Raw genomic sequence first — 27,924 nt, forward strand, 5'->3', positions numbered from 1 at the left:
AATGAAAACACAGTATCTATGTGTCACAGAGTCACCCTGATGTAGGTTAGGAAAGGAACACTATATCTTACCAGAAATGCTTAAAACTGCTTAGGTTCTCAGGCTAAGGTTGAGCAATCAGTTTCTAAAAAATGTAACTAAGAGAAAAAAAGACACTCCATAATTATGAGATATGAATAAAAAATATCCTCTTGCAACTTTGGGAAAAAATACTAAACATATCCAAGACTCATGTTACATTTTGCATATATAGGTGTATGCATGTCTCATGTGTGTATGCATGCAAATAAAATGAACCAATGCCATTAACTTTGTTCTGAATAACATCCATGTTTATTTTTTGGAAAATGTACTGCACATTCTTGGAAATCAAATGCCAACTAAAGTCTCACAATTATAAGTGAACCAACTTCATTTTCTCCATTTAAATTCCCCATACATGAATATGAACACATATAAAATGATCTGTTCCAACCACGCAGGAAAGGTGGCATTAAACCCCTTTTGTGTGTCAGGTGGTGGTCTCAGAGTTCATTGCATTGGTGTGACGTCATTTCAAAAGCTACCTAAACACTGGTGTGTAAGGATGAAATAAGAAAAAAATCTGAGAACTTTTTAAGGGCATTGAGAACAGAGTTTGCACCAGTTACTACACCCTTATGTTTGGAAAGAAGCTTACAATATTCACTATTAATCCTGATAGTAACTCACTTTCAGAAATTGAGAGAGGTGATAAGGAAGATTATCCAATGACTTTTGCATGTGAATACAACCAGTGACTATCCAGGGAGAACTAGTTTGTCAGGAAAATGGTAACAATCTAAAATTTGTTTTGAAAACTCTTCTTTAGAAAAGAGGATGAAAATTTTCATACAAATTATGGCTATTTATTTGTCCCCAAACATTTAAGTTCTGAGAACATACCTCTCCATATTTCTTGTTCACATCCAAAACTTAAGATAATCCTATCTAACACGGGATCAACACACATGACAATTCTATTGTGAAATATGAAAATGAGCATCAACTCACATTAAAAATAGGAAAAATGACAAAAAGAACTATAGTCAGAATCTGTTTTCTGAAGTCCTAGAAGAAAGTTTCATCAGTTATGCCTGGGTCCCTGAGAACTTGAATGTTCTGACTAAAGGCAAGTTTTGGTAAGAATTACATTTTTACACCATTCCTTCTCATTCAGAATAAACCATAAGGTTTAGGCAGCCTTTGGTGTTTTATAATTTTTATAGCTAATATTATTCAAATTCATCTGACGCAAACAATTCTTTCTCTGAGATTCAGTCCAGGTGTGTGTGGCAGGAGAGGGAAGCTACATTTTGTTATAAAGACTCACTTTCATCTTTTTGGAATGGGCAAAGCAAGAAAAACAGCAAACATCACAATTCCATGTTTACGGTACTCTTTACCCATAGTGTTTTTCCAGTTTTGTCTAGGTGCGGTTAATCAATTACTTCATAGTCACACCAAAAATTAGATGGCATCATAATGCCTAGAGAAACACATTAAAAACGTACATTTACCCAAAGTGAGTCCGTTGATTTTCGTTTTACAATATGCACGGTAGAAGGCCAAACACAAAAGCTCTTTATAAAAAAAGAGCAAATTGTATTCCAGAAAAGTTAACCAGAAGCATGAGATGAATTCCAGTTAAATGGGTTTATTCCTTTGTGAGCTTTGAGAACTCATCTTAAACAATGAATAGAGGCTGAGTGTTTTACATTATAATCATATCTACAGATCATGCAGATGGAGAAGAAAGTAAAGTGTTTTGGTTTAACTCTTAATTTCTACAAGATATTTTGAAGTCAGTTTTAAAGATTGAAATCTCTACCTCTCCCCTCCATCACAGTTTCTGAAGTTATTAAGAATTGTACCCGTACAATAATAGCACAGCAACAAGGGAAGAGAGAGGTAGATGGTGTGGCCATCCTTTTATAAGGAAACCCTTACATATTTTAGGGCATGAAACACAAGGCTTTTGTTATCCAAAAGTAATTAGTTGCAGAGTACAAAAACATTTTGGAGAATGCACACAAACATGAGAATCATAAGCAGGCAAAAAAAAAAAACCCCAAGCATGTTAATAGTAAATTCTTACAGAAATGCATGTGTTTTCTGTACCTTACAAAAATTATTCCCACAGATTTTGAATCCAAGATTATGCAATAAAAATATTTATGTTTTACATTTAATATAAACACGAGCAAATAAAAAAAAGCTTTGATGATACACAAGAAGACATCTTGGAGAAGACATGGATTTTCAGGGTGTCCCAAGGGTGACATGTCCTAAGTACCCTGCTCCTGTCCTAGGCAGAGGCCCGAAGCAGGCACTTTCTCAGGTTCATCATTGTTAAGAGAAAACCACAGGAAGGAAGACTCAATCAAGCTGGGACAGGAAGTAAAAAACCAAGAAGGAATTCTGCCAAGCACCAGACACCCTGCCTAAAAATAATTAAGAACATAAATCAAAGACAGCGTTGAGTGTACATCAAGGGCATTTATATTGATGAGTTTATGGTCTAGCTGATAAATATCCAAACAGGACGTCAGTTAAAACAAGTGTGCAAATAAGTCATGGGGCTGGGGAGGGAGAGGAAAGAATAGCTAATCTTCAAGGTAATAACTGCAAGGTGGACATTCAATAATTTCATGTCCCCCATTCCACCCTCAAAGCGTACATCTTACAAGTCAATAAGTAAAAGATCAATTATTCACAAAACTCATTTCAGTGTTAACACTTTTTACCTGTTTACTTAGACACTGAGACGCCTTTTAATAAAACATTTGATTATAGTTAGTCATAATTATTACCCATTTTAAAAATCTTTATAAGTTAGGAAACTTTAGTTCTCATTTAAAGCCCTGGGGCACACTTTTAGAAGTTTTCTCTGTAGGTCAACATTTATCTAAGCCCGTCTGCAAGCGTTCTGTGACAGGGGGAGGAAGAGTATTGAGCAAGTTCTCCTCGACAATCAGGCAGCTCCGTTTTAGGGACTGACACCCTTCCAGTTCAGGAGGAAGTGTTTCCAGGTAATTACCAATGAGCTCCAGATGAGTAAGGTTCGACAGCTCACCCACGTGAGGGGACAAACTCATCAGGCTATTTTTCCCCAAAAGTAAACACTGCAGCTTTTTGCACTGAAACAGCCCATCTGGTAGCATCTCAATCTGGAAACGGAAAGAAAAAAGCCAGTAAGACCAGTTTTGGATGGCCTGTTATAGTACAATTACTTATATATACCTCTACCCTTTTCCAAAAACATTTCTGGATGTTTACATGTAACACTGATGATACATTTGAAGTAGATGGAAAATATAAAGGAAAAACAAGGACATTCCAACATGGAGTCAGAATGGAGGCTACCATAAACTTTCAAACCCTTGTTATATGTGGGTGGGCAACCTATTTGGCTCTAAACATTCTAATAAGCAATTCTCAAAGAAAACCTAATCAGTTACATACTGATTGTCCCTAAGGGGGGAAAAAACAAGCTAGTAACTCAGGAGAATCATAATTATTCTTGAGTCCTAGATCAGAAGTAAATTGTTCTCAAGAGTCCTTGTGAAGAATTTACTGTCTTATGTAATAAGCAACACCCTCAAAAACATCCTGAGAACAGACATGAGGCTATTTCCTTAGGGTTTCACAGTACAGACTGAAAACATTATTCTGTAAAAAAAAAAAAAAAAAAAAAAAAAGTCGACAGAAGCAGAGACAAGAAGACATGATAATATATTTCATTGCCCACTACATATACAGGAGTATTTATTTACCCTTCTTCCTGTTTTCTGGCTGGTTCAATTAAATGATGTAACACAGAGAAATAATTTAAAATATGATAAATAGCCTGCAATTAAGTGAACTCCTGGAGCCACTCAACTGAACCGCTCCCCTATCTGGTGGGTAGGGTGCACGTGGATTTCTAAGAGAACCACTGTGTGTATATGAGATAGGGCTGTTGGGCAAAGAGGTCCACAGGAGAGCTGGGCATGCACAGTGCCCTCAGCTCTCACCCTGCCACTGAGAGGTGAGTTTGGGCCAAGCAGAGCTGGGCTGCACACACCTCACTCTACAACACTCCACATATTTACACAGGTGGGGACAGGGCATCTTTGCTACCATGAAACATGGGCTCTTGGTTCGGGAAGTGGCTGTGTTAGAAACAAGGAGGATAGGAGCATTCCGGAGGAGAGGGGCTGACGCCGACCCAGCTCTCTGCTGGAACTTCTGGGGCCATCCAGAATGATCTCCTCAAAAGGATAAACATGTTCTATACACAAACTAAAGAACTGCCATACTATATTCATAAATGCTCATTATGTTGCCACCTCCCCTCCCCTCCATCCCCCGCACATACACTCAGTAGTGAAGAGTCTTGATAATAAACCTAATGATCACTGTCGCTAAAACCAGCATTCAATATAGCCCATTACTGTACCTCAAAATACTGGGTATAAGCAACGAAAAAACATCTACCCTTTTATTTCAATCTCTTCTCAAGAATGCAAATGCAACACTATGCATATGTAGATTTCAATATAGAGATATGACAGAGAGATGAGACAGAAGAAATGTCACCCCTTCAGAGACATTGGCAGCTCGGAAGTAGAGCCAGTGAGATGGGGTAGAGGAAACATTAAGTCCTGTGCAATATGCTCAGGATAGTGCCTGCTGGTGCCTAAGCAACGACTTAGGCAAACCAGTTGTGAATGTGTGCGGAGAGCCTCCTTTTGTGCTCAGGTGTTGGGGATAAAGTGCTGAGCATGACAGATGGGTCTTTAAGAATCTTAGTCTAATGCAGGGTTTCTTAACCGTGCACTGTTGACATCGGGAGAGGATAATTCTTTGTGTGGAGGGTGCCCTAAGCATTGTAGGATGTTTGGCAGCATCCCTGGCTTCCGCCTACTAGGTGCTGGTGCCACTCCCCTCCCCAGGTGTGACAACCAAAAATGTCTCCAAGGCAAATGACTCTTGGGGGACAAAGTTGTCCCCATTTGAGAAACAGTGGTCTAATGGGAGAGAAAGATATTGAACAATTACACAATTAATTAGTCTGTAATGTTATGAAGAAGAGAGCCCTAAGCAGAGGTGCACCAGGGTACCCACATCTCACTTCTTCAGTCCGCTTTCAGATGCCAGGAAGAACCTTGCTCATTGGAACTGACTGCCTAGTGGGTGGACACCCTGAAGCCTCACTCTCCTTCTGTTGGGCTGTCAGCACTACCAGGTTTTCCCAATCTTCTTTCAAATTTCAGACTGTGTGATCTTAGCGACTTCCAGGAGAGGGATTTCACAAGGCAAAGGAAGTGAGCCTCTGAGGCTGGGCTGTCACCATGCCCGTGCTGCTGCCATGACAGTGAGTCAGGGCTGTGGTTCGTGGAACCACTTCCCCAGAACTAAGCGTCCATTGCAGGCTTTTTCTCAACATCCGCACCCCGTGAAAGCACAGCCCTAACTCATCTACTGGGATTCAATTTTGCTAAAGGAGGCTGGGAGCTATGTTAGAGACTCAAGACCTTCTTTCAACTCAGCAATCTCATCCTGAAAAATCTACCTACACCTTTAAAAAAGAGTTTGCATGAAGCTTACAAGAACACCAAACAGTTTTCGACTGGGCCAATGAATTTTATTTTTAAAAGATTTGTATAGCATTTATTTATACTGAGTTCATTTAACATGTTCTTTCTTAGACTATATATGAACCAGAAAGAAAAGAATTACCTTGGTGGACCACTGATTTCTTTTCAAAAATCAAAAGAAATACTTATAGATTTGATCAGAGAGGTAATAAAGTTCATAAACAGAAAGGTTTTATAGACTAAACTATAATATATAAATACAATAAACTATAAAATGAACAAAATGAATAGCTCCAATATCACTCTATATCCTAGAATTCTCTGGCAACCAAATATTTTCTTTCTTTTTTTTTTTTAAAAAAATATATATTTTTTAAAATATATTTTATTGATTTTTTACAGAGAGGAAGGGAGAGGGATAGAGAGTTAGAAACATCGATGAGAGAGAAAGATTGATCAGCTGCCTCCTAACTGGGGATGCACCTGCAACCAAGGTACATGCCCTTGACCGGAATCGAACCTGGGACCCTTCAGTCCGCAGACTGATGCTCTATCCACTGAGCCAAACCAGTTCGGCACAACCAAATATTTTCAACAAAATGTTCTAATATCCCCAGGACATCCGAAGGGAGGTGATTCTCTTCCTATATCTATGGCTGACATTGATAATGAAATCCTCCGTTTCCCAGAGGCTGGGACCTTACTTCAGAATCCTTCTCAATGTCAGATTTCCTTTTTTTCTGGCCATTGACACGTGCTATCTCACTCGGAAGTACTAACCAAATATATAAAATCTAATCGTTTCAAGAAACAAAGCTGAAGATTTCCGTTTCTAAGCAGTGATGGTAAAAACAATAAGCCCTGCCACATAAGTGACTTTCTGCATCATAGCACATTAATGTGTGAAATAAGGAGGAATTTCCACATTGTTCACCTTTTGGCTAGACGTCTTTGAGTTAATAATACAAGAAATGCTTTAAATGCAGAAATGTAGAAGTCAGAAGACCTAGGTGTCAATTGGGCTGGTTTACAAGATTTGAGTGACGCTATGAATCCCCCCTCGCCCCCTTCCTTGTGCTTCTCCATCACGTTCCTTATGGATGAGCATCCAATGACATTTTAGCACTGGGACAGAGGTGGACGCTGCCTCTCCCTCTCCTGTCTTCCACACACACCACTCTTCATATCAACATCAGTTGGACTGATGCATCTAAGATGCACTAGAAAGAGCTCTAGAACAGGGGTTGAAACACTTGGGTTCCATCACTGGGTAGCTTCAGACCTCAGTTCAAATTACTATGAGCCTCAGTTCAGTATCAGTAAAAGGAGGGCATTGGACTAGAGCAGAGGCTGGATAGTAATATTTTAGGTTTTGTGGGCCAAGAGGCAAAACTGAAAATTATGTAGGTGCTTATATAACAAGAGAGAAAAGATTTCATGCATATTTAAGAGATGAAAGTCAAAATATAATAATAATTGAACATATTTTTTTTTGTAATATAGGCCCACAAATGAGAGCAATGGAATTTACTCATGAACACTGTAATTTGAATTTCATATAATTTTTATGTGAGACAAAATATCATGATTCTTTTGAGTTTTACCCCCAACTGTGTAAAAAATTAAAAACCATTCTTAGCTTAGGCTGTGGGTAGATTTGGCTCCCCTATCTTTAAGACAGGAGTCATTGTCTCTCCATTTAGATCTGTATTCCTAATTGTAAATCATAACTGATCAAACCTTTTCATGGGGTTCTGTTTTTTGGCTGTCCTCTCCCAACTCTTCTTTTTTTAAAAAGGTTTTATTTATTGATGAGAGAGAGAGAGAGAGAGCGAAACACTGACTTGTTGTTTCACTTATTTATGAATTCATTGGTTAATTCTTTTATGTTCCCTGACCTGGGATCCAATTCACAACCTTGGTGTATTGTGACGACACTCTAATCAACTGAGCTTTCTGGCCAGGGCCCAATCTTCTATGCACCATAATCAGAGCCACCTTTGAAACTACCAGTTCAAGCTAACTAGAACTTTCAAGCTCAGTCTCACCATAGCTATTTTCCAATGAATCAAACATGAACTTGACTTGCAGACCTCAAGGCACTCTCCATTCTGTCCACCTTGTTAAGTGCTCTCACTTCTTATTACATCTGGGCATGTCTGTTGCAATCCTTTGTGCATGATTTCTATCTTTTTTAGATTTCCCGCCTCCAGCATTCTCAGGATGTGTTCCACGAAACTCAAGCGAGTTACTATGAAAAAGTGTCTTGCTCAAGTAAGTTTGACAAATATTGCACACCATACCTCCCTCTTAGAGAAGCAAAACGCATACTCATTTTTAAAAAGCTCTGAAGTACCCTGCTGCAAAAGCATGATAAAAAAGAAATGTTGAATGCTTTTGTGATAACACCTAGTACTATCCTGTGGAAGAAACTCTGGAGGGCCCTCCCAATGAATGTCTATCATTTGGGGACCTGCCCAATAGCTCTGCTATCTAGAGAATTCCCTATCTTATCTTGGTGTGAGCATTCATAACTCTACCAGTCAATGCTCAGACTTGGACTTTGAATTGGGGTAGTGTCACAAAGAAGCAGAAATCACTAAGAACCTATTTGGTGGAAGGGCAAGGGCTGCAGTGGCAGCAGAATCAAGTTTTCAGGGGCAGCCCTGGTGCCCAGGGTTGGTCGGTGGCACGGTATCGCTACCATTTCGCGTTTGTACTCTGATTTTGGGCTGTGGTCCTTTTTGCTGTCTAACCAGCTTGGTGCTTGTTTTCCAAGTTTAATTCTGCAACCTTTTCAGTGATATTAGCTACCCAACATCCTTTAAAAAAAAAAAGTCTTTAACTCCAGAGTTAGTATTTATTGCCTCATTTATGAATCTCATACATTTCTTAAGTCCTTAGAAGAATCTTTAAAACTTCTCTCAGGAATCTTTACCAACCTCTACTCCAAATGCATGAATCAACTCACATTTCTAAGTATATGCATATATAAATACTTATGCATCGAAATTGATGTTTTATTTTCTTTTTTTAAAATATATTTTTTTATTGATTTCAGAGAGGAAGGGAGAGGGAGAGAGAGACAGAAACATCAATGATGAGAGAGAATCACTGATTGGCTGCCTCTTGCATGCCCCCACTGGGGATCAAGCCCGCAACCCAGGCATGTGCCCTTAATCGGAATCTAACCCAGGAACCTTTGGTCAGCAGGCCCATGCTCTATCCACTGAGCCAAACTGGCGAGGGCTATTTTCTAATTTTTATAACTATTTTGGTCTACCTTATAGAATCATGAGGCTATCAAGATTAGAAGGAACCTTAAAATTAAATTCCACATGAGATGCGGGAAAAGACTGGACAAAAATTGTGCACCTAGGGATGAGGACAGTGGGGGGGTAAGGGCAGAGGGTGGGGTGGGAACTGGGTGGAGGGGAGCTATGGGGGAAAAAAAAGAGAAACAAATGTAATAATCTGAACAATAAAGATTTACTAAAAAAAAAAAAAAAATTCCACATGAAACCTGAATCTCTAATTCCCTTTAACAACCTTCCTACCAAGAGATTGATAATCTATATCTAGATAGTCTTATTAATAAGAAAATCACCGCTCCCTTCTTAATTGTTCATTCAATCTTTGGACAGCTTTTGGGGAAAGATGAGAAGTCTGCTTATTCTATTAATATTAATATTAACATTAATATTAATATTAATCAACTGCATAATTTAACAACACTAATGATAAATCTCTAGACCCGTAGACTTCAAAGTATGGTCACAAAATCAACAGTATCAGCTTCACCTGGGACATTTTAAAACTGCCAACTCTTGGATCCTACACCAGACCTACTGAAATGGGAACCCTGGAGTGGGGCCCAGGAATCTATTTTTTAAAAAATATATTTATTTATTGATTTCAGAGAGGAAGGAAGAGGGAGAGACAGAAACATCAGTGATGAGAGAGAACCATTGATCAGCTGCCTCCTGCACAACCCCTACTGGGGACTGAGCCCACAACCCAAGCATGTGCCCTTGGCTGGAATCGAACCTGGGACCCTTCAGTCTGCAGGCCGACGGCTCTATCCATGAGCCAAACTGGCAAGGGTAGGAATCTATGTTTTAACAAGCCCTTCAGGTCATCCTGAAGTGCACTATTAATCTAAATGAAGCCTAAAAGAGCTTTAAATCCTCATTATTCTTTACGACCTTAAGATTTCTTATCTAAGAATGGGCTCTAGCCTTTTACATATGTGTAAAGTCTTAAGAGTTGTAAAAATCAGAGCCCTCATTAAAATTTGTATGAATTTTGTGCCATGAATTTTGCCCTCATTCCCTGACTTTCTGGTATTCCTCTAACAATCCATGGTTTCCAAATATAATACCAGGTGATTAATATGTTTATTAGCCAACACCATCCTCACAGCTATATTTAGCATAAAATACGAATGATGAAAGGTCTAAGAGATAACACATTTGTGAGTGGGATAGAAGAAAATAGCTCCCATTTCCAAGGAAGACCACTTTCCTCTCTTGGCAGGCCTGAGTTAGGCTTCCCCGGCTCCCCTCTTTCCCCTCCCCGCCTTCTTTCCTTTTGGACATTACCATCACTCTCTTGCTGCTTTTGGCTAGCATGATTTTTTTTTTCCTTTTTCCTCCTCCTTCACATTTTAACCTAGGAAACTAGTCATTTATTTTGTTTTTTCTTGTTTCAGAGATGTTAAGTTTTCCTTAACTTGGCTTTACTGTTGCAAATTATGGTTCATTTGTAAAGCATGGATGCTGGAAAAAGCTTCCAAGAAGCCCTAGTGTTGCATTATGGAACCAGGCCTTTCATTTCGCATTGCCTTTCTAGACATGCGTGTAGATTTCAAATCCGTCTTACTGCACCACAAAAAAAGATTTATGAATAACTCATGATCACAGTATGTTTACCAAAAATTCCTGCTCCTCTGGCAGATACGGAAAGCCGAAAAGTTTTATGAAACTTTCCAAGTAGTTAAGGCCTTTCCAAAATGAAAAGTAAGTTCTGTCACACCTAACTAGTTTAACATACTTCAACTGTGCTGTTTCTGTAAAATCGAGGAAAAGAGAATAAAGAAAACATATGTTGAGCAACTACTACATATCAGGAACTGTGCCGAGAGCTCATATAGTTTTGCATAAAATCTTCCTGACAACTTACAAGTTAGCTTAAAAACTGCTGCTCAGTGTTTTGGTGATTTGTCCATGGTCACATGTCTAGTAAGTGGTGGTCAGGCTGTTCTCTGAGGATGCTTAGTATGATTTAATGTCCATCTTCTCTATCCACATTACACACTGCAACAGCAGACACTCCAATGACTAAATAAAGAGAAGAATGAATTTACTTACATTGTTGTTGGTCACAGCAAAGTACTGCAAATTACTCAAATATTGGATTTCTTCTGGAATGAAGGTCAGGTGGTTATAGCTTAGATCCAAATAATGTAGTTTAGTGCATAGAAAAAGCTGCAGGGGTAGATTCTCAATATTATTATGGTCCAAAGACAGCTGCTCTAGATTAGATAATGCCCCAATTTGGGCAGGAATATAAGCAATGTTATTGTGCCACAATTTTAAGCAAGAAAGATTCTGGAGGTGCTGGAAGCTGATGATCTCCTCCACAGTTTTGAGGTTGTTTTCTTTTAGGTCTAACTCATGCAGGTTGTTCAGGCTGAAAATGGAGTGCGGAATGCGTTCAAGGTCACAGCTGAGCAGCTCTAAGCTTTTCAGATGGACCATTTTTTTCAGGTTGTTCAACACAACCAGTTTGCTTCCCTCATTATTGAGGGACAGTTTCTGCAGGAAAGGCAGGAGGTCTGTAATGACTTGTGGGATCCGGGGCAGGCTGCTCTTCAGGTAGAGGGTCCGCAGGTTTTTTAAGTCCTGAAAGCCCTCCAACTGCATGGTACTCAGCTGCTCAGGGAGAACACAGCCCGACAGATAAAGTTCCTTGAGATTCTTCAGGTGAAATACCCAGCGTGGAATTTTCCCCATTTCAGTAAATTTCAGGCGGAGAACTTTTAAATTCTCCTCTAGAAAGGCCAGGGCAGGATGGTCTACCACCAGAGACGAATGGTACACATGAAGCTCCTTGAGGTTGACCAGCTGGGAGACGGCGGAGGGCAGCTTGACCTCAGGAATCAGCTCTAGGCTGAGCACTTCGATTTCAGTCAGCTCAAAAACGTTGTCTGGAAGACCGTTTAGCATAAAGAGATGCAGTTCTACCTTGTCCTGGGCATTTTTCACCAGCTTGCTTTTCAGTTTCTCCACCGTCCATTCGTTATTGAGGTTGATCTGCTTCAGTTTGTTCTCACTGACCTCCGACAGGAATATGGAGAAGCGTTTGGAATAAAGAGGATCGTACTGGTCAGCCAGATGGAGGATGAAGGCAAAGTCATTCTTGACGTCCGGTATGTCGCTGTAGTTGCTTTTTTCTCTCAACGCCTCAAAGGAATATTGCTTGAGGGAGCTCCTCAGCATCCACCACAAGCTGTAGGAGGAGGTGAAGCCATAAAGTATAACCAGGATGACATAGAACGAAGCCAGGACCTTAAATATTTCTGCCAAGGAGTAGACGCACTGGTAACGCTTATATCCCGTGAAAGCTTGCACGTCAACTGAACAGTCAATTTCAAGAGTGATGTAGGTTAAAAAATACGGAACGTAACTAATGATGAAGACAAACAAAATGACTTTGACTATTATCTGCTTCAGATACACTCTGTAAATGATATCCTTCTGCTCCACGTGCATGCGGAACCTTTTCACTTTTTCGAAGATGGCTTTGGCCTGCTCGCCCTCCTTCTTGTCCAGGACACTGGAAGTCGGGCTTTCTATGCCAGCCGACTCCATGCCGGGCTGCGGGTAGGGCAAGGACTGCTTATTGGCATCCACATCAGCCGAACACCCTGAGGATGAAAGCAGAACCTTGGACTTGGAGAGCGTCAGGGGCCTCACTGACTGCTCGGCCACCGTTTCCGACAGGGCGCGGGTGGTCCACGGAGAATCGAAGCACTTGTGCAGGATGGCCACAAAGTGCTCGAGCCGGGAACTCGTGCTGGGGTAGTGAAGCCAAAAGTTGCTGCAGGCTGCGAAGATGAGCGTGTGCAAGAGCACCAGGTAGGGGAAGAACTTTGCGAACCAGTGGAGCTGCTTCTCGTAGCAGACAGCGTCGATGTAGGAGTACTGCTGGCGGTGGAGGTCATTCTGGATTCGGAGGGGGAGCGGGAGCGGCGGCCCCAGGTCGGAGGACGCATTCACGCTGGCTCTCAGGAGGTGCCAAGGCACGGAGCAGTGATTGTCGAATTCCACCTTACACGGAAGACAGCACAGAACCCGGCTCTGCGTCAGCTGCAGCGCGCCCGCCAGCACGGCCACCAGCAGCATGACCAGGGTGATGTAATACCAGAAGACGTCCCACCAGGGTTTTAGGATGTGATAAGATGACTGGGCGTCTGCTAAACATTTTAGCTCCGTTAGTGTGATCATGACTTTCCCTTGGAGGAGGAGGACAGAAACTGGAAGAGAAAAATAAAAGGGGCTGAGGTAAAAGTATCCAAAATAAGCATTTAACTCTAACGCTCATATACACATATCCTAAGTAGGATTTAGTTCAGGGGCAAACCCTGGAAGGCAGGACTGATCAGGGGATACAGAAGGCACCTGGTTTCGTTAGAGAATGTGCACTTTAAAGTGCCTTCGGTGAGACACCGTTTGGTGATAAACGACTGGGGCAGGATGTGAAGCAACAATTTCATTTCCTCCTGCATTTTGACTTCATGCTGAGCTATTAAAAACCGGATTTTCTTCAATCAACACTAGGACAACTTGTTCTTATGCTACTTGTTCCTAGCTACACTTTACACCCTCCCAAAAACGGTTTGAGTAAGCTCTGTTCCACACCCTACCCCCCACGCCTGGAGCATTCACTTTAGCCTAAGAGTTGTGTTTCAGTCACTAAGAAGAACCTCTTTTGAGCAAGCACTGCCTTATAAAATTACCCCTTCAGAAAATTCTAGAGGGATCTGCCAATTCTATGTTCAAAACAAAATGTAATTTAATGCATTTGCTCCCCTAAACCCCCAGCTCTTGAGATGTAACTAAAATTCATGTCCAACTTAGAGGACTTAAAAGCTGACAAACAATAGTAATGGCTTAAAAAAGGACTGGGAATAAAAATCCAGTTAGAGCAATATTCTATTATAGAGACTCTCATGTTTAACGTTTCCATGGCAAAATACTAATAGAATAAATGACTAAGGGCATAATCTATTCTTAAATTATTTTTGCTATCAGAAAAACAAGGTGGATTTTTCAGGTTCTTTAAAAGTACTCAATGTTCCTTATATAAATGGTTTATGCAAAGTTCAGAAAGAGACATTACATAAAACATTAAGTCATTTAAAAATATTTTTAAATCACTTATTTTAAAATTGTTAATTAGTAAAATCCAGACCTCCTATAAGAGGGCACAGAGCAAGATAGATAAAAGGACATTTTGAACCTAATAATGTTTTTGGCAAGAAAAAAGAAGGAAAAACCCCCACAGCGGCATGGTTATCTTTTACTGGGGGTCCAGTTCTAACCTATGTCCATGGTCTTCTCTTGTACTTTCTTGAATCTGAAGTCTTAGCATCTTTCCTAGGTCTGAGTTTCTCTTTCTAGATATCCTAGTACTGGTAGCACCCCCAAGGAAGCCTTTTTTTGGCTCATTAATCCCCCTTCTAGAGACCAGCATCCTGCCTCGAACCCCAGAATTCCATTACAGATGCTCTGCTACCTGTTAATCAGTGTGTTCTCTTTTGCCGGTCAGCTCCAACATACTCCTTATCATCTGATCCTGAGCCCTATACCTTCTTGCTTTCCCACTTGTTAGGGCACCCATGACACCTGATTTTAACTGCTGGACTGGAGCACCACTTTCTCCCTGCATCCTCTCTGAACATCATTTTATATGGTTTCGACTTCCTCTTAGGACTTGGATCTTGATTATACAACTCGTCACCCTTCCCTCCTTTAGTTTAGTGGGTCTAATTCTAACTCTCAGCTCCTCTCATTCTGCCTCATCCAACTTCAGTTAACCATAATTGTTTGTCAGTACAAGACAAAAACCAAAACCAAGAGGAGTCCATGAGACAAACAGGAAGTCCTGCACGTAGACCCCCAAATGCCATAAACATGGTAGCAGGCAGGATGGTAGAACATACTGATGGATGATCATGTGAAAAATACCTAGGGTTTTTAGTTGGTATGAATATATGCTTTTAGCTAATAGAGTGATAGCTATCACGATAAATATAGCTATGTGCTATATTAATGCTAACTACAGTTACAACATTATTATAATCTGGTGCCACATTGATAGATGAACCCAGATAAAGGGGCAACAGTCATTCTGTACCTGCCTGGTGAGATCACATCTGGAATTCAACCCTGAGTCATAGGTTAAAAATTAATTGGGCAACAGAAAAGTCAGGAGCTACTTGTCTGCAAACCATTATCTACAGAGAAACACAGGTAACTGACGATATTCAGCTGAGATGATGGCAGTGAAGTAGATGGAAACTACGCTCACCTCCTCCCAGGACTGAACCAGAATCACAATAAATCACAGAACAATCATCCTGAAAAACCAACTGAAGGCTAGTGGAAGAGAAGTCTTATAACCAAGGATTAACAGAAGAAGCCAGGATTTGCAGTAGAGACTGGTAGGAAGGGCGGAGATGTGAAAAGGGCTGTCCCCACACCCACATGTGGCAGATAACAGTCTGGAGGGATCTCTTAGTTGCAAAGGTCCCTCCATAGGAGCAAGGGTTCTCAACCCCATATTGGGATCCCCAGCCCAGAGCACCAGAGCCAGGAAGAGGAGCCCAAATAACATTTGGCTGTGAAAATCAGTGGAGATTCCGACCACCAGAGAGACAGGAGTCTGCTAGAAACCCAGGCACGCTCTTAAAGAGCCAGAGAAAAAAAATCTCATTCGTGGCCACTCACTGTGGGTTCCAATGGAAGGAAGGCGGATCAGAGAGGACTGGAGTCATTCAAGGGGAAACTGGGTTGTGCGCCTTAGGGAAGAGAGCTGAAGAGGCAGCTGTACTAAATCCCTCCTGATACCATCCACCGACACCATCATTCCTGGGTCCGCTGTTCTCCATGCTGTGTCAGCCTGGGGAGTGCACTAGCCTCACCCACCTGACTTCCTGCGGCTCTACACTGCTGAGCTCATGCCCTGCATAGGAGCTGGCTGGCTGTGGCCAGCCTGGCAGCAGTGCAGACTTCTCTGGGGACCTCTCAAGAAGATCTGAGCACATCTGAGGGGTGGAAAAGACAACAGGGAAGGATGGAGTAGTGTGACTCCAGGGCAAGGGCCATGTTTCCCGCACATGCTGACCAGAGCCACCGCCGTCCCTGTGTTGTGCCCCCCTCCACACACCCGTTACCTTGGTCTGTGTTCATCTGATGAGTTCTGCTGGCCTCACCCTGACGAGTCCCTGAGACCCCGCCCCACCACACAGATCTGCTGCTCCCAGGCAGGTGGTGGTTGGCCGGGGTGTACACTGAGGCTTTTGTTGAATGGCCTCAGACCTAGAAACCCGATGAATCCTACTTGTCCCTACCTGGTGATTCACTAAGAACCTACCTGACACAGCTCGCGTACTACCAGAGGCATTTTCAGTGACTGAGCCTGGTAGGCAACCAGGAGACAGAGGTGTGTGTTGGGTGCCTTGGGCCTTTTGCTCACCTGTCCCCAAGCTTGGTGCTGGTAGAAGCCAGGCTTAAATAAAACACAGGTTGGCCCCTACCACATACCCAGGCCCCGCAGAGGCAGCCACAAACTGGATTGCTTTGGAGCTCCAAACTGGTAACCCAGGGTTGGGCACAGGCAGCGCCTGACATTGATCTGCACTAGAAGCCTTCACAAGAGGCCCCAGAACCAACAAACCAGGCGACAGGCTTCAGGCCACATCAGAGCATGACCAAATTAGTCCATAAGTGGCACAACCAAAGGGAGAAGGTCAGCAGGCACCAGATCCAGCTGGGGTGAATTCTGCTTTGTGGCGTTAGCCCCCAGACAGCAACTTGTACAATATGGTCAAGATCGATCCTCACAGTCAGCTAGACTGAGAATCAACACCATCAAGATAGGCCAATAGCACTCAAGACTCCACTACAACAGGAAGGCTCACATAAGCCAAACAAGAGACATTCCTGAAGCACCAAGCTCAGGTGACAAGGGAGATTGTGTCACCAAGCCCCAGAGAATACCTATTAAATAAGGCCATCATACCAAGACTGGGAGGCATAGCAGATCTACGTAATACATAGAAACAAATACAGAGAGACAGCCAAAATGGGGAGCCAAAGAAACATGCCCCAAATGAAAGAACATGAGAAAGCTCCAGAAAAGAACTAAATGAAATGGAAGCAAGCAATTTACCACATACAGAATTCAAAACAATGGCTGTACGGATGCTCAAGAAACTAAGGGGAAAATGAATGAACTCAGTGAGAACCATAATAAAGAGATAGAAAACACACAAAAGGACCTAGAAACCATAAAAAAGAACCAGTCAGAGAAAGAGAGATACCATATGCTTTCACTCATATGTGGAATCTAATGAACAAAATGAACTAACAAGCAAAACAGAAATAGATTCATAGACAGCAGGGGAGTGGGTGGCTTGAGGGGCTATGTGTGTGTGGGGGGGAGGGTGGAGAGATTGAGGGAAAAAACAAAAAGAGAAAAAACTCATGGATATGGACAAGAGTGTGGTGATGCCAGGGGGATAAACGGTGTTGGAAGGAGAATTGACTTGGGGTGGTGAACACACGATACAATGTACAGATAATGTGTTGTGGAATTGTGCAACGGAAGCCTGTATAATTTTGTTAACCAATAAATTCAATAAAAAGGAAAAACAAACAGGAGTGGCATATGCTATCCATATATATAAAAGCCTAATATGCTAAGTGCCCAACCTTTTGACTGGTCACTATGATGCACACTGCCCACCAGGGGGCAGATGCTCTGACCGGGAGGTTAGCCTGCTGCTGGGATCCTGCCGATCAGGACTGGGCGAGACAGGCCGGACATGCCCTGGAGCCTACCTCCTATGGTCCCTCCCGGCCTCTACAATATTTCTTCTAATTAATCTCCTTTCAATGTGCATGAATCTGTGCACCAGGCCTCTAGTAATAAATAAAACAAAAAAACTAGGAAATACCTAAAATTTCCACACATTTCTCCAAAACATTTCAAATCCACAAACCTCTTTTTTTTTTTTCCAAACAAATCCTAACAGCAATGCTTTTTGTTGTTGTTGTTAATTCTCACCCAAGGATAGCCTTCCATTGATATTTAGAGAGTGGGAGGGAGGGGGAGAGATAGAGAGACACATTGGTTGTCTCCTGCACCCGCCCCAACCAGGGCCAAGGATCAAGCCTGCATCCAAGGTACATACCCTTGACTGGGACCTTTCAGTCTGCAGGCGGACACTCTATCCACTGAACCAAACCAACTAGGGCTCAGATCCACAAAGCTTTTGGACTGGTATTTGATTTTGCACTTCATTGATACATTGTTGTAAAAATGCTTTGGCTTTTTCCTCAGTGAAATGAAACAAAAGACATAATTTAAGCATTCATGGCTTCAATAAAACTGTTGTGTATACAGCTGCAGTGATATTTAAATATGAAAGCATTTTATTTGAATATGAAACACACACAGGATCAACAGGAAGCTGATTTTAATAGGTGTGATGGATAATTTAAAGAGGGTATGATTCCCAGGTTCATACTCCAAATCACAGCAGTAAATGATTTCAGCAGTTGTCTAAGTTATGTTGTGTTCCAAAACTAACAGTAAGATAATTTCATCTTGAAAATATAAAGGCTATTTCCTATATTTGGGATTCAGCTATAAAAGTGTCTTTGCTGTCACTATTAAGTTGGCCTCAAAGACTGCAAATTAGACCACTGTCCTGAAAAGCTGCCTTTTTAGGCAGCTTAATCAGTTTGGTTATTCTTTTAAAGTAAGAGCTTTGTTTACATCAAAAACTTGCAATAGATTGATAAAAATAATAAAAGCAAACATATAGACATCGAAACTTACACTCTTAAAAAACGAATAAAAACCCCCCAAAAACAAAAAAAAAGAAATCAGTAACTAAAACTGTCAGATTTTCCTTTATAGCTTGCCTTTGATTTATACATTTCTATTTCCTGTCCCAGGGAGGAGAGTAAAGGCTAGGCTATGGTGCTTTAGGTGCAGATTGTCTTCTGGATTATGCTAGGTGCTCAAGAACGCTTATTCAGCACAAATTATTAGTTTTTGGCTACAAAAGTTCTAAGATTTACAGAAGGCTGCTCTCTGGATATCTGTGGTTGTTATCACCTTAGTTCGCTTATTCAAAAACTTCCCTATTCTTGATCAGTGTTGAGAAAGTGCATGCTCACAAACAGTGAACTTATAATCTACTTCATAAAAAAAAATCATTACTAATATTAATGAAATCAGTCTTTCTCTAACACTTCGTTGGGTCAGCCTGAAAACCTTTCCTCTTTTCCTGTCCCCTAGGACTGGAAGACCAGATAAGGGGACGATTCCATCTGACGGGAACACCTCAGTTTGGGGTTGTGATTGGCTCCCGGCACTGTTCACCTGGGAAACTGCTCCCCGATCCACAGATCCCACAGTCATGGCTCTCAGCGAGGTGGTCAGGAACTCTAGTCCCTCAAAGTCCTCTCAAAGTGGAGAAGTAACGTTAATGCTGGTTGTCTATGGCTTTGCCCCAGTGAAACTGAATTTCAGTGATGTGCTATGATATCATCCCAGAGGAATGATCATTTGTTTACTAGATCTTTGGACGCTGGAAAGAGGAAGGGAAGCAGGGAAGTCAGCAGAGAAAAAGAAAGGGTAAAGAAGAGAACAAGACCTTATTGAGCACCTAATGTATTCCATTCATTGTGTTAAATCAGCTTGTTTAGTCTTATAGCTACATTAAGAAATAGAGATCTCACCCTGCCCCGATAGCTCAGTTGGTTAGAGCATCATCTCGAAATGCCAAGGTTGAGGGTCCAATCCCCAGTCAGGGCAGATACAAGAAACACCCAATTAATGAATATATCAACAAGTGGAACAACAAATCAATGTTTGTCCGTCTGTCTCTCTCTTCCTTCTCTCTCTCTCTCTAAAATCCAATCAATAAATAAAAATTTAAAAAGAAAATAGAGATCTCCATTTTATTGGTGAGGACACCAAGGCAAATAGTGGTTACTTGCCAAAACCACCCAGTTAATGGTTATCTTTCTGTGGCCTGAAGCCCCCCACCAACCCAAACTCCATGCCTTCAATTGCATTATGCAAAAACATCTAAGTGCAGCTGGAATAGAGGAAGAGGAGTAGGTAAGGGAGAAAAGGGAAAAAGAAAAAAAACAAAAACAAAAAAAATGTGAGAAAGCTCTGAAATGCTGCCAATGGTTATTTAAGATTAGTCCTATCTGAGGTGAGGGTAATCCTAAGCAGACGGCAAGATAGGCATACCTTGACCCATCATCTTCCAGTTTCCACCTTTGTCATTTCTTAAGAAGCTGTTTGGTAAATTCTCAACTTAATGCTCATCCCTCCCAGAGACATTACTTGTAATAAAAAATCTTGCTGCCCTGGATGGTGTGCTCAGTTGGTTACCAGGAGGTTGCCAGTTCGATTCCCAGTCCAGGGCACATGCTGGGGTTCTGGGATCAACCTCTGGTAGAGGCTATGCAGGAGGCAGCCAATCAATGTTGTGCTCTCACATTGATGTTTCTCTCTCTGTGTCAATCCCCCTCCCTTCTACTCACTCTAAAAAACAATGAAAAAATATCCTCGGGTGAAGATTAACACCAAAAATAATTGCCAAAAGTATAATGACAATTTTCTGCAAAATACATTTGAGAAGAGAACACTTATTTGCTTAGTAAGGTGATCCAGCTTCCAGGTTAGCCTCATAAGCAGGAGGTCTGGGTTTTATTTTGCAGAGGCAACTTTCTTGACTATTTTTTTCGGTTTCTAAAATATAGCATTTTTAGGTTCCTGACACTCTGTCATCTTTCACTCTGTTTTTTAAATGGAGAAGAATTCTTTCCGTGGAGGAAGCCCTTCCCTATCTCTATAGCAATCTGATTCGAGGTCCTGTAAAGATGTTTTGTTTCTATTTCAGTAGAAAAAAGAAAAAAAAAAGAACCAGAAATGAAGAATACACTAGAAGAAATCAATAGCAGATTAGATGAAGCAGAGGATAGAATTTGTGATATGAAAGACAAGGTATCAGGAAATGCCCAATCAGAGCAGCAAAAACAAAAACAAAAATAAAAAAACCACCATTTTTTAAAGTGAGATAGTTTAAAGTTCTGGGAAAACATAAAGAGCAACAACATCTGCATCATAGGGGTACCAGAATGAGAACAGCGTAAGCTAGGGATCAATAATCTATTTGAAGAAATAATAACTGAAAACTTCCCTGACCTGGTGAAGAAAAGAGACATACAGGAAGCACAGAGCATCCCAAACAAGATGAACCCAAAGAGGCCCACACCAAGGCACAGCATAATAAAAATGGCAAAGGTAAAAGACAAAGAGAGAATCTTAAAAGCCACAAGAAAAAGACAGTTAGTTACATACAAAAGAGCTTCCATAAGACTGTCAGCTGATTTATCAATAGAAACATTTCAGGCCAGAAGAGACGGGAACAAAATATTCAAAGTAATTGGACCTACAACCAAGGACCTACAACCAAGACTCTTCTACCTGGCAAGGCTATCATTTAGAATTGAAGGAGAGCTTCTCAGACAAGAAAAAGCTAAAGAAGTTCATTATAATCAAACCAGTAATCACAAGAAATATTTAAGGGGCTTAAGAAGAAGATGAAGAAAAAAGAAAGAAAGAAACATAATTGAAAAGAATGAAATGGCAATAAATAATCACTTTAAATGTACATGGATTGAATAGTCCATTCTAAGGACCTAGAGTAGTTGAATGTGTAATGACCAGTCGCTATGACACGAACTGACCACCAGGAGGCAGACACTCAATGCAGGAGCTGCCCCTGGTGGTCAGTGCACTCCACAGGGGGAGCACTGCTCAGCCAGAACTCAGGCTCATGGCTGGAGAGCACAGTGGCGGTGGCAGGAGCCACTCCCGTCTCCGCAGCAATGCTAAGGCTGTCTGACTGCCAGCTTAGTCCTATGGGGAGTGGGCCTAGCCAGCAGTCGGACATCCCCCAAGGGCTCCCGGACTGCGAGAGGGCACATGCTGGGCTGAGGGACCCCCTTACCCCCCGAGTGCACGAATGTCATGCACCGGGCCTCTAGTGTTGTCTATAAGAGACTCACTTCAGAACAAATGACACACCCAGGCTGAAGGTAAAGAGATGGAAAAAAAAATATGCAAATAGAAACACAAAAAGGTGGGGTAGGACATTACATAATGATAAAGGGATCAATTCAACAAGAGATATAACCCTTATGAACATTTATGCCTCCAACATAGGAGGACCTAAATATATAAAGCAAATATTGATGGACATATAAAATAAATATTGATAGTTGATGTTTCCAGTGGTTAGAGTGGTGGCCTGTGCACTGAAGGGTCATGGGTTTGGGTTGCAGGTTTGATCCCCAGCCCTGAGCACGTGTGGGAGGCAACTAATCTGTCTCTCTCATATTTCTCTCTCTCTCTTTCTCTCTCTCTGTCTCTCTCCCCCTTCTTTTCCTTTCCTCCCTTCCTCCTTTAAACTCTCTCTAAAAATCAATGGAAAAAATATCCTCAGTTGAGGAATAATAAAATAAATAATTTTTAAAAATTAAAAAAAGGTATTCACCAATGTTACACCCAATAAGGGGTTAATATCCAAAATTTGTATAGAACTCATATAACTCAACACCAAAAAACCAAACAATCCAATTAAAAAATGAGCAGTGGACCTGAATAGACACTTATCCAAAGAGGACATACAGATGGCTAATAACATATGAAAAGATACTCAATATTTCTAACCATCAGAGTATTGAAAATTAAAACCACATTGAGATACCATCTCACACCTGTCAGAATGGCTAGCATTAATAAATCAACAAATAACAAGTGTTGGTGAGGATGTGGAGCAAAAGGAACCCTCATCCACTGTTGGTAGGAATGCACATTGGTAGCCACTATGAGAAATAGCATGAGGTTTCCCTAAAACTTAAATGGAATTGCCTTATGACCCAGTGATTCCACTTCTGGTTATATATTTAAAGAAGCCCCAAACACTAACTCGAAAGAATATATGCAACACTATGTTCACTGCAGCATTATTTACCAAAGCCAACATATGTAATCATCCCAAGTGCCCATCTATAGATGAGTGGATACAAAAGCAGTAGTACATATATGCAATGGAATATTACTCAATCATAAATAAATAATGACATCTTATCATTTGGGAGAGTATGGATGGACGTAGATAGTCTTATGCCAGGTAAAATGAATGAGTCAGAGAAAGACAAATACTGTATGATTTCATGTACACTGGAATGTAAAGAACAAAAATAAATAAATGAAACAGAAACAGGCTTATAGATACAGAGAACAGACTGATGGCTGCCAGACAGGAGGGGGACTGGGGAACTGGGTAAAAAAGGTAAAGGGATTAAGAAGTACAAATTGGTAGTTACAAAATAGTCATGGGGATGTCAAGTACAGCATGGGAAATATAGTCAATAATATTGTAATAACTAAGTATGTTTCCAGGTGGGTACTGGAAATATCAGGGGGATCACTTTATAAAGTACATGACTAACCACTATGCTGTACACCTGAAACCAAAATAATATTGTATGTAAACTGTAATTGAAAAATAAAACAACAAAAATGAATAGGGAAACCTGATAATTTTTTCACATTTTTGCATGATGACTATTTGATGAAAGAATAAGTGGATTTCCTCTAGAAGCAGAACTAGTTGGGTGCCATTTCAGAAAGTCATATTTTGATTCAATTTGTAGTGGAACATCCATAGATCTGGGAAATGTGTGAAACAGTTCAGCCCTTCTCCCTACCAGGGTCTAGATCAGGGGTGGAGAACCTATTTCACCTGTTAGAGATACCACAAAGGAATTCCTTGTAATGGATGAACAGTATGAACCAGAGCATCTCTAAGGGCTTTTCTAGCTCAAAGGTTGAGACTTTGTTTTCTAAAGGGTCCTGAGTTAAAATAATTCAAGTATGCAACCGAAGTTGCAGGAGAAGATAAACTTAAACAGCTCTAACAATGACAATGGTATTTGACAGAGAATGAATACGACAAAGAACACAAGCCAACATTGACCAAAATAACATATTTCAAATATTTATACTTACAACAATAAAAAAATGATTCCAATAATTTGACAATGCTTCAATCAGGAGGCCTACACCTTTTAAAATTTCTTAGAAACACCATCTCTGTGTTTGTCTTCATTCTATGAGAAAGCACACATATCTTGAAATAGCTGCAATTACTTAAAAAAATTGAGATACTGTATTCACAGAACTTCTCCATCAAAAAATATAATATTAGAAGTAAATTTTCATAAATCAGTTCACTTTCACACTGTGGCACATCTTGGCAAAGCTACATATACAGAATCTCACTCACAGATTAGATCATACTCACTCCCCAAACTCCCTTAAATGACAGAAAATTTTCTACAGAAATTTAGGCATAATAGATTTGAAATCCCGTGTCTACAGTACATTGATAAACACTTAGCTTTTCCCAACCAATCTACAAATGTTAGTTTCCCTCACTTAGTCCTCATACAGTTGGTCTTGCTTGCATTTATCAGATGTCCTGTCAGACCTTGTAATTTCTGCACTGATTTAAAACCACACATCTGTCCAAATGAGAAGACTCAACACTCTTAAAACTTAGCCTACGGATTTCATTAGAAATAGTCACAAGTAAATAACCTTTTAAGACACAGCTCAGACATAGGGCTAAATTTCTCTGAAATTATGATATTTATTAAATGTAGTTACCCTTTTATATTCATTTTTTTACCTTTGAGGATTAATAAAAGCCATTCTTAGTATCTTCTTCAAATAATCATTTGCAATAGTTTAAATTACATATGCATTAATGAATTTGAAAGGTGACAACATTCTAAAACAAAAAATTTTTAAATTTGGTGTGAAAAATTTTAGTGCCTATATAACCTCTGAATGTTGCTGGGAAGGTTAGTATACATTTGATATTTGCCCTGAAGATATGATCCTCATTTAATATGGTTTATTAAATACCTGAAATCCACTCACTGACCCCAAACTGTATTTCAGATATTTTTTAGCAATAATCTTGCTTCCTTGTCATTTTTCAAAGATAAAAAAAATTGGACATATCTGAAAGTTACTTTGGATTTGCCAGTGTATGTGTAAAGCCTGCTTAGTAATTACTAACCAGTATCAAGTTATTTTGCAGGCCAGAGAGCACAGTTAGTGTGTATGACAAACGAGCTGTATACTCATTCATGGTTAGCACCGGGCCATGACTTTCTCATTCACATTTTTCAAAGGCTTACAGCATACGATATACACCTGCATTTATGTGCAGCAAGCATGATAAAGACATTTGGTGTGTGAAACATTTTACATATTCTCCCATTGTACTGCATCTGTAATGTGCCAGAAAAGTAATTAGTGCATCATTCCAAAATGCTATTTAGCCATGATGAGATTTCTGGCATACAATACAGCTTTTAAAAAATATTGCAAATACATTTTCTACTTTAAACACAATATTTCTATGAAAGCAGAGAAATACAAATCTCCACCTATAGTAATATTTTTAAATAATCATAGTGAGAAACTACTGTAACCAGTCTGTCAGAGAATGATAACTCACTTCAGGTTCACCATACTTATTCTAACTGAAAATTATCTGTAAAGAACTTTTGTCTTTTTAAGAATTATAAACTTTTCCTCAAATGCAGATTTCCTTTGATGAGTCCCTTGTCAATAAAAGAGCAAATAAAAATCTATTATTAATGATATCTACTATCTAGTTTCCTAGTTTCAAATAACTTTCATTTATATTAATTTGTGTCATGCTTACAATAAGCCACTGAGATAAATATAATTTTTCATATTGCGATAAATATTATTTTTCATATTTTATAAGCATAGAAAATAAGGCAGGCCCAAAGACATTACCATGTCCCAGTTGACAAAACCAGGAAGAAATAGATATAAACAAGAACCTAGGTCCTCAGACTCAAATCTCAAGCCTTGTCCACCAGACCACACTGTCTCATTCAATCCATTTACTATGCCAGTCTTGGTTCTCTCAAACGCTAAAGGAAAAGCCGAATATTTAACTGTCTTTTTCAACTGCAATGGACTGAATATTTGTGTCCCCACCAATGTGATAGTGGTAGAGGTGACGCCTCTGGGAGGTAATTAGGTCCTGAGGGGAAGCCCTCCTGAATGGGAGTAGTGTGCCTATAAAAGGAACCCTAGTGAGCTCTCTTGCCCTGCTACCGTATGAGGACAGAGCAAGAAGGTGGCTGTCTATGAACTAGGACGTGAGCTCTCATCAGACACAATGCATCTTGAACTTGGACTTTCTAGCCTCCAGAACTGTGAGAAATACATGTGTTAAGTCACCCAGTTTATATAGTAGTTTGTCACAGCAGCCCCAACTGATGAAGATACCAGTTTATCCCCACATCTGCACTGTAACTGGGTTCTACTACAATCTTTTGAAAAACAAGGATGCAAATGTACAGTTTTCTGCCATGTCTCCAATCACAGATTACATAATCTACTTTCTCAGCTAACGTTTTCCCCTACTAAACATTTTCCATTGATCTAAGAGTAAATATATAAATATATAACATCTGAATGTAATGATGTATGAAAAGTCCCAAGCCTTCTGATACATTAACTGATGTTAGTTTTTCTCAGTGAAGTGTTTAACTGGAGAGCTAGAGCATAGCTGTTCTTTGTCATTACAAAATGCAATACCGTTTCTGTGTCTAGGAAATTTTTTCCAGACGGTATTATTGCAAACAATGAGGATTCAATCCAAATCAGATCTCTATTTCTAATACACAAATGCACTAAATCAGTTCAAAGAAACAATGTTAAGAGAAAAGGATTTTACGGTCCTAATCCCATTCCTTTAGCTTTTAAACCTCATTAAAAAATCATAAAATCTTTTCAAAGCACATGAATTTCATTTGACAATCTCACCCCAAAGTCTCTCAGACTGGAACAACAACACTCAAGTTAGGCATCTTTACTTTCCACTAGTCCTTACTTTACTTTGAAAGCATTTCCAAAATAACCAGTGACAAAATAAACAAATGATGATCAGATGGTATTTAGAGTCATTGTATGCTAAGAACTGGCGGATACTTCAAAGATCCCTGTTCTCTGACCCCAGGCAGGGCTATAGCTAAACAATTCAAAATGGGGTTTTTGTCTTCTTACTCTCACTGAAAATTGATTTAAAAGTCTTACATCCCTTCAAAATGTTTAGTACTACTTCAAGATGTTTCTTGGGTCGATCATACAGCTAACTGAAATTTAAATTCACCTCTTTGAGTTCTCTCTCTGGGAAACAAAGCATCAGTATCCCTGATAAATTTGTTCCTTTATTTTAAATAACCCCTTGAGAGGAGTTTTGGGGATAAGGTGAAAAAAGGTGATGCGATTTAAGGAGCACTAATTGACAGTTACTGTTAGGTCCGTCAACTGATGGAATTCATACCTCCTCCCCTAGGAAAATGACCTTTAGATCATTTTGCAATGGACTTGCCCTTTTGCTGAGACCACATTCCATTTACTAAGACCAGTAACTTTCCCCTTTGGACTTGCCCAGGATCTGGACCTGCCCAGAGAATTCCCTACCGAGAAAAAGTCTGCCTAGAATCCTTTAAAATCTCTGACTCCCCGTTCCTGGGTGCTGGCACATTTGGGGCTCAGCCCATCTGTTTTCCAGATGACCTAAGAAATTCATAATTCTTTATGTGTTTTGGCCTCATGCAGACCTCCTTTGGCGACCCTAACAGTTACAAAACAGTCCTGGGGATTTAAGGGAAAGCATAGGGAATATAGTCAACAATACTGTAAAGCTATCCATGGTGCCAGGTGGGCACTTGAATTATTGAAGGAGACACTTTATAACCAAATGAATGTCTATCTGCTCTGTTGTACACTTGAAAGTAATACAAAATACTGTTGAATCCAAACTGTAATAGAAAAATAAAATAATAAAGAAAGAATACCTTGAACTACACTTTAGAGA

The 27,924-nt window shown here is 40.2% G+C and overlaps 1 protein-coding gene across 1 annotated transcript; it reads right to left on the reverse strand.

The window, feature by feature from the left end:
• Window positions 1-1,655: 1,655 nt before the first annotated feature.
• LRRC8B (leucine rich repeat containing 8 VRAC subunit B) lies at window positions 1,656-24,097 on the reverse strand. Its single transcript, XM_081087770.1, has 3 exons — window positions 23,997-24,097; window positions 10,970-13,137; window positions 1,656-3,188 (listed from the first exon to the last, which is right to left on the reverse strand). The coding sequence occupies exons 2-3, from the start codon at window positions 13,106-13,108 to the stop codon at window positions 2,916-2,918; spliced, it is 2,412 nt and encodes an 803-aa protein (XP_080943896.1). The 5' UTR covers window positions 13,109-13,137; window positions 23,997-24,097; the 3' UTR covers window positions 1,656-2,915.
• Window positions 24,098-27,924: the final 3,827 nt, after the last annotated feature.

Source organism: Myotis nattereri (genome assembly GCF_964212035.1).
Source record: "Myotis nattereri genome assembly, chromosome: 3".
In the NCBI taxonomy this organism is placed as follows: domain Eukaryota; kingdom Metazoa; phylum Chordata; class Mammalia; order Chiroptera; family Vespertilionidae; genus Myotis; species Myotis nattereri.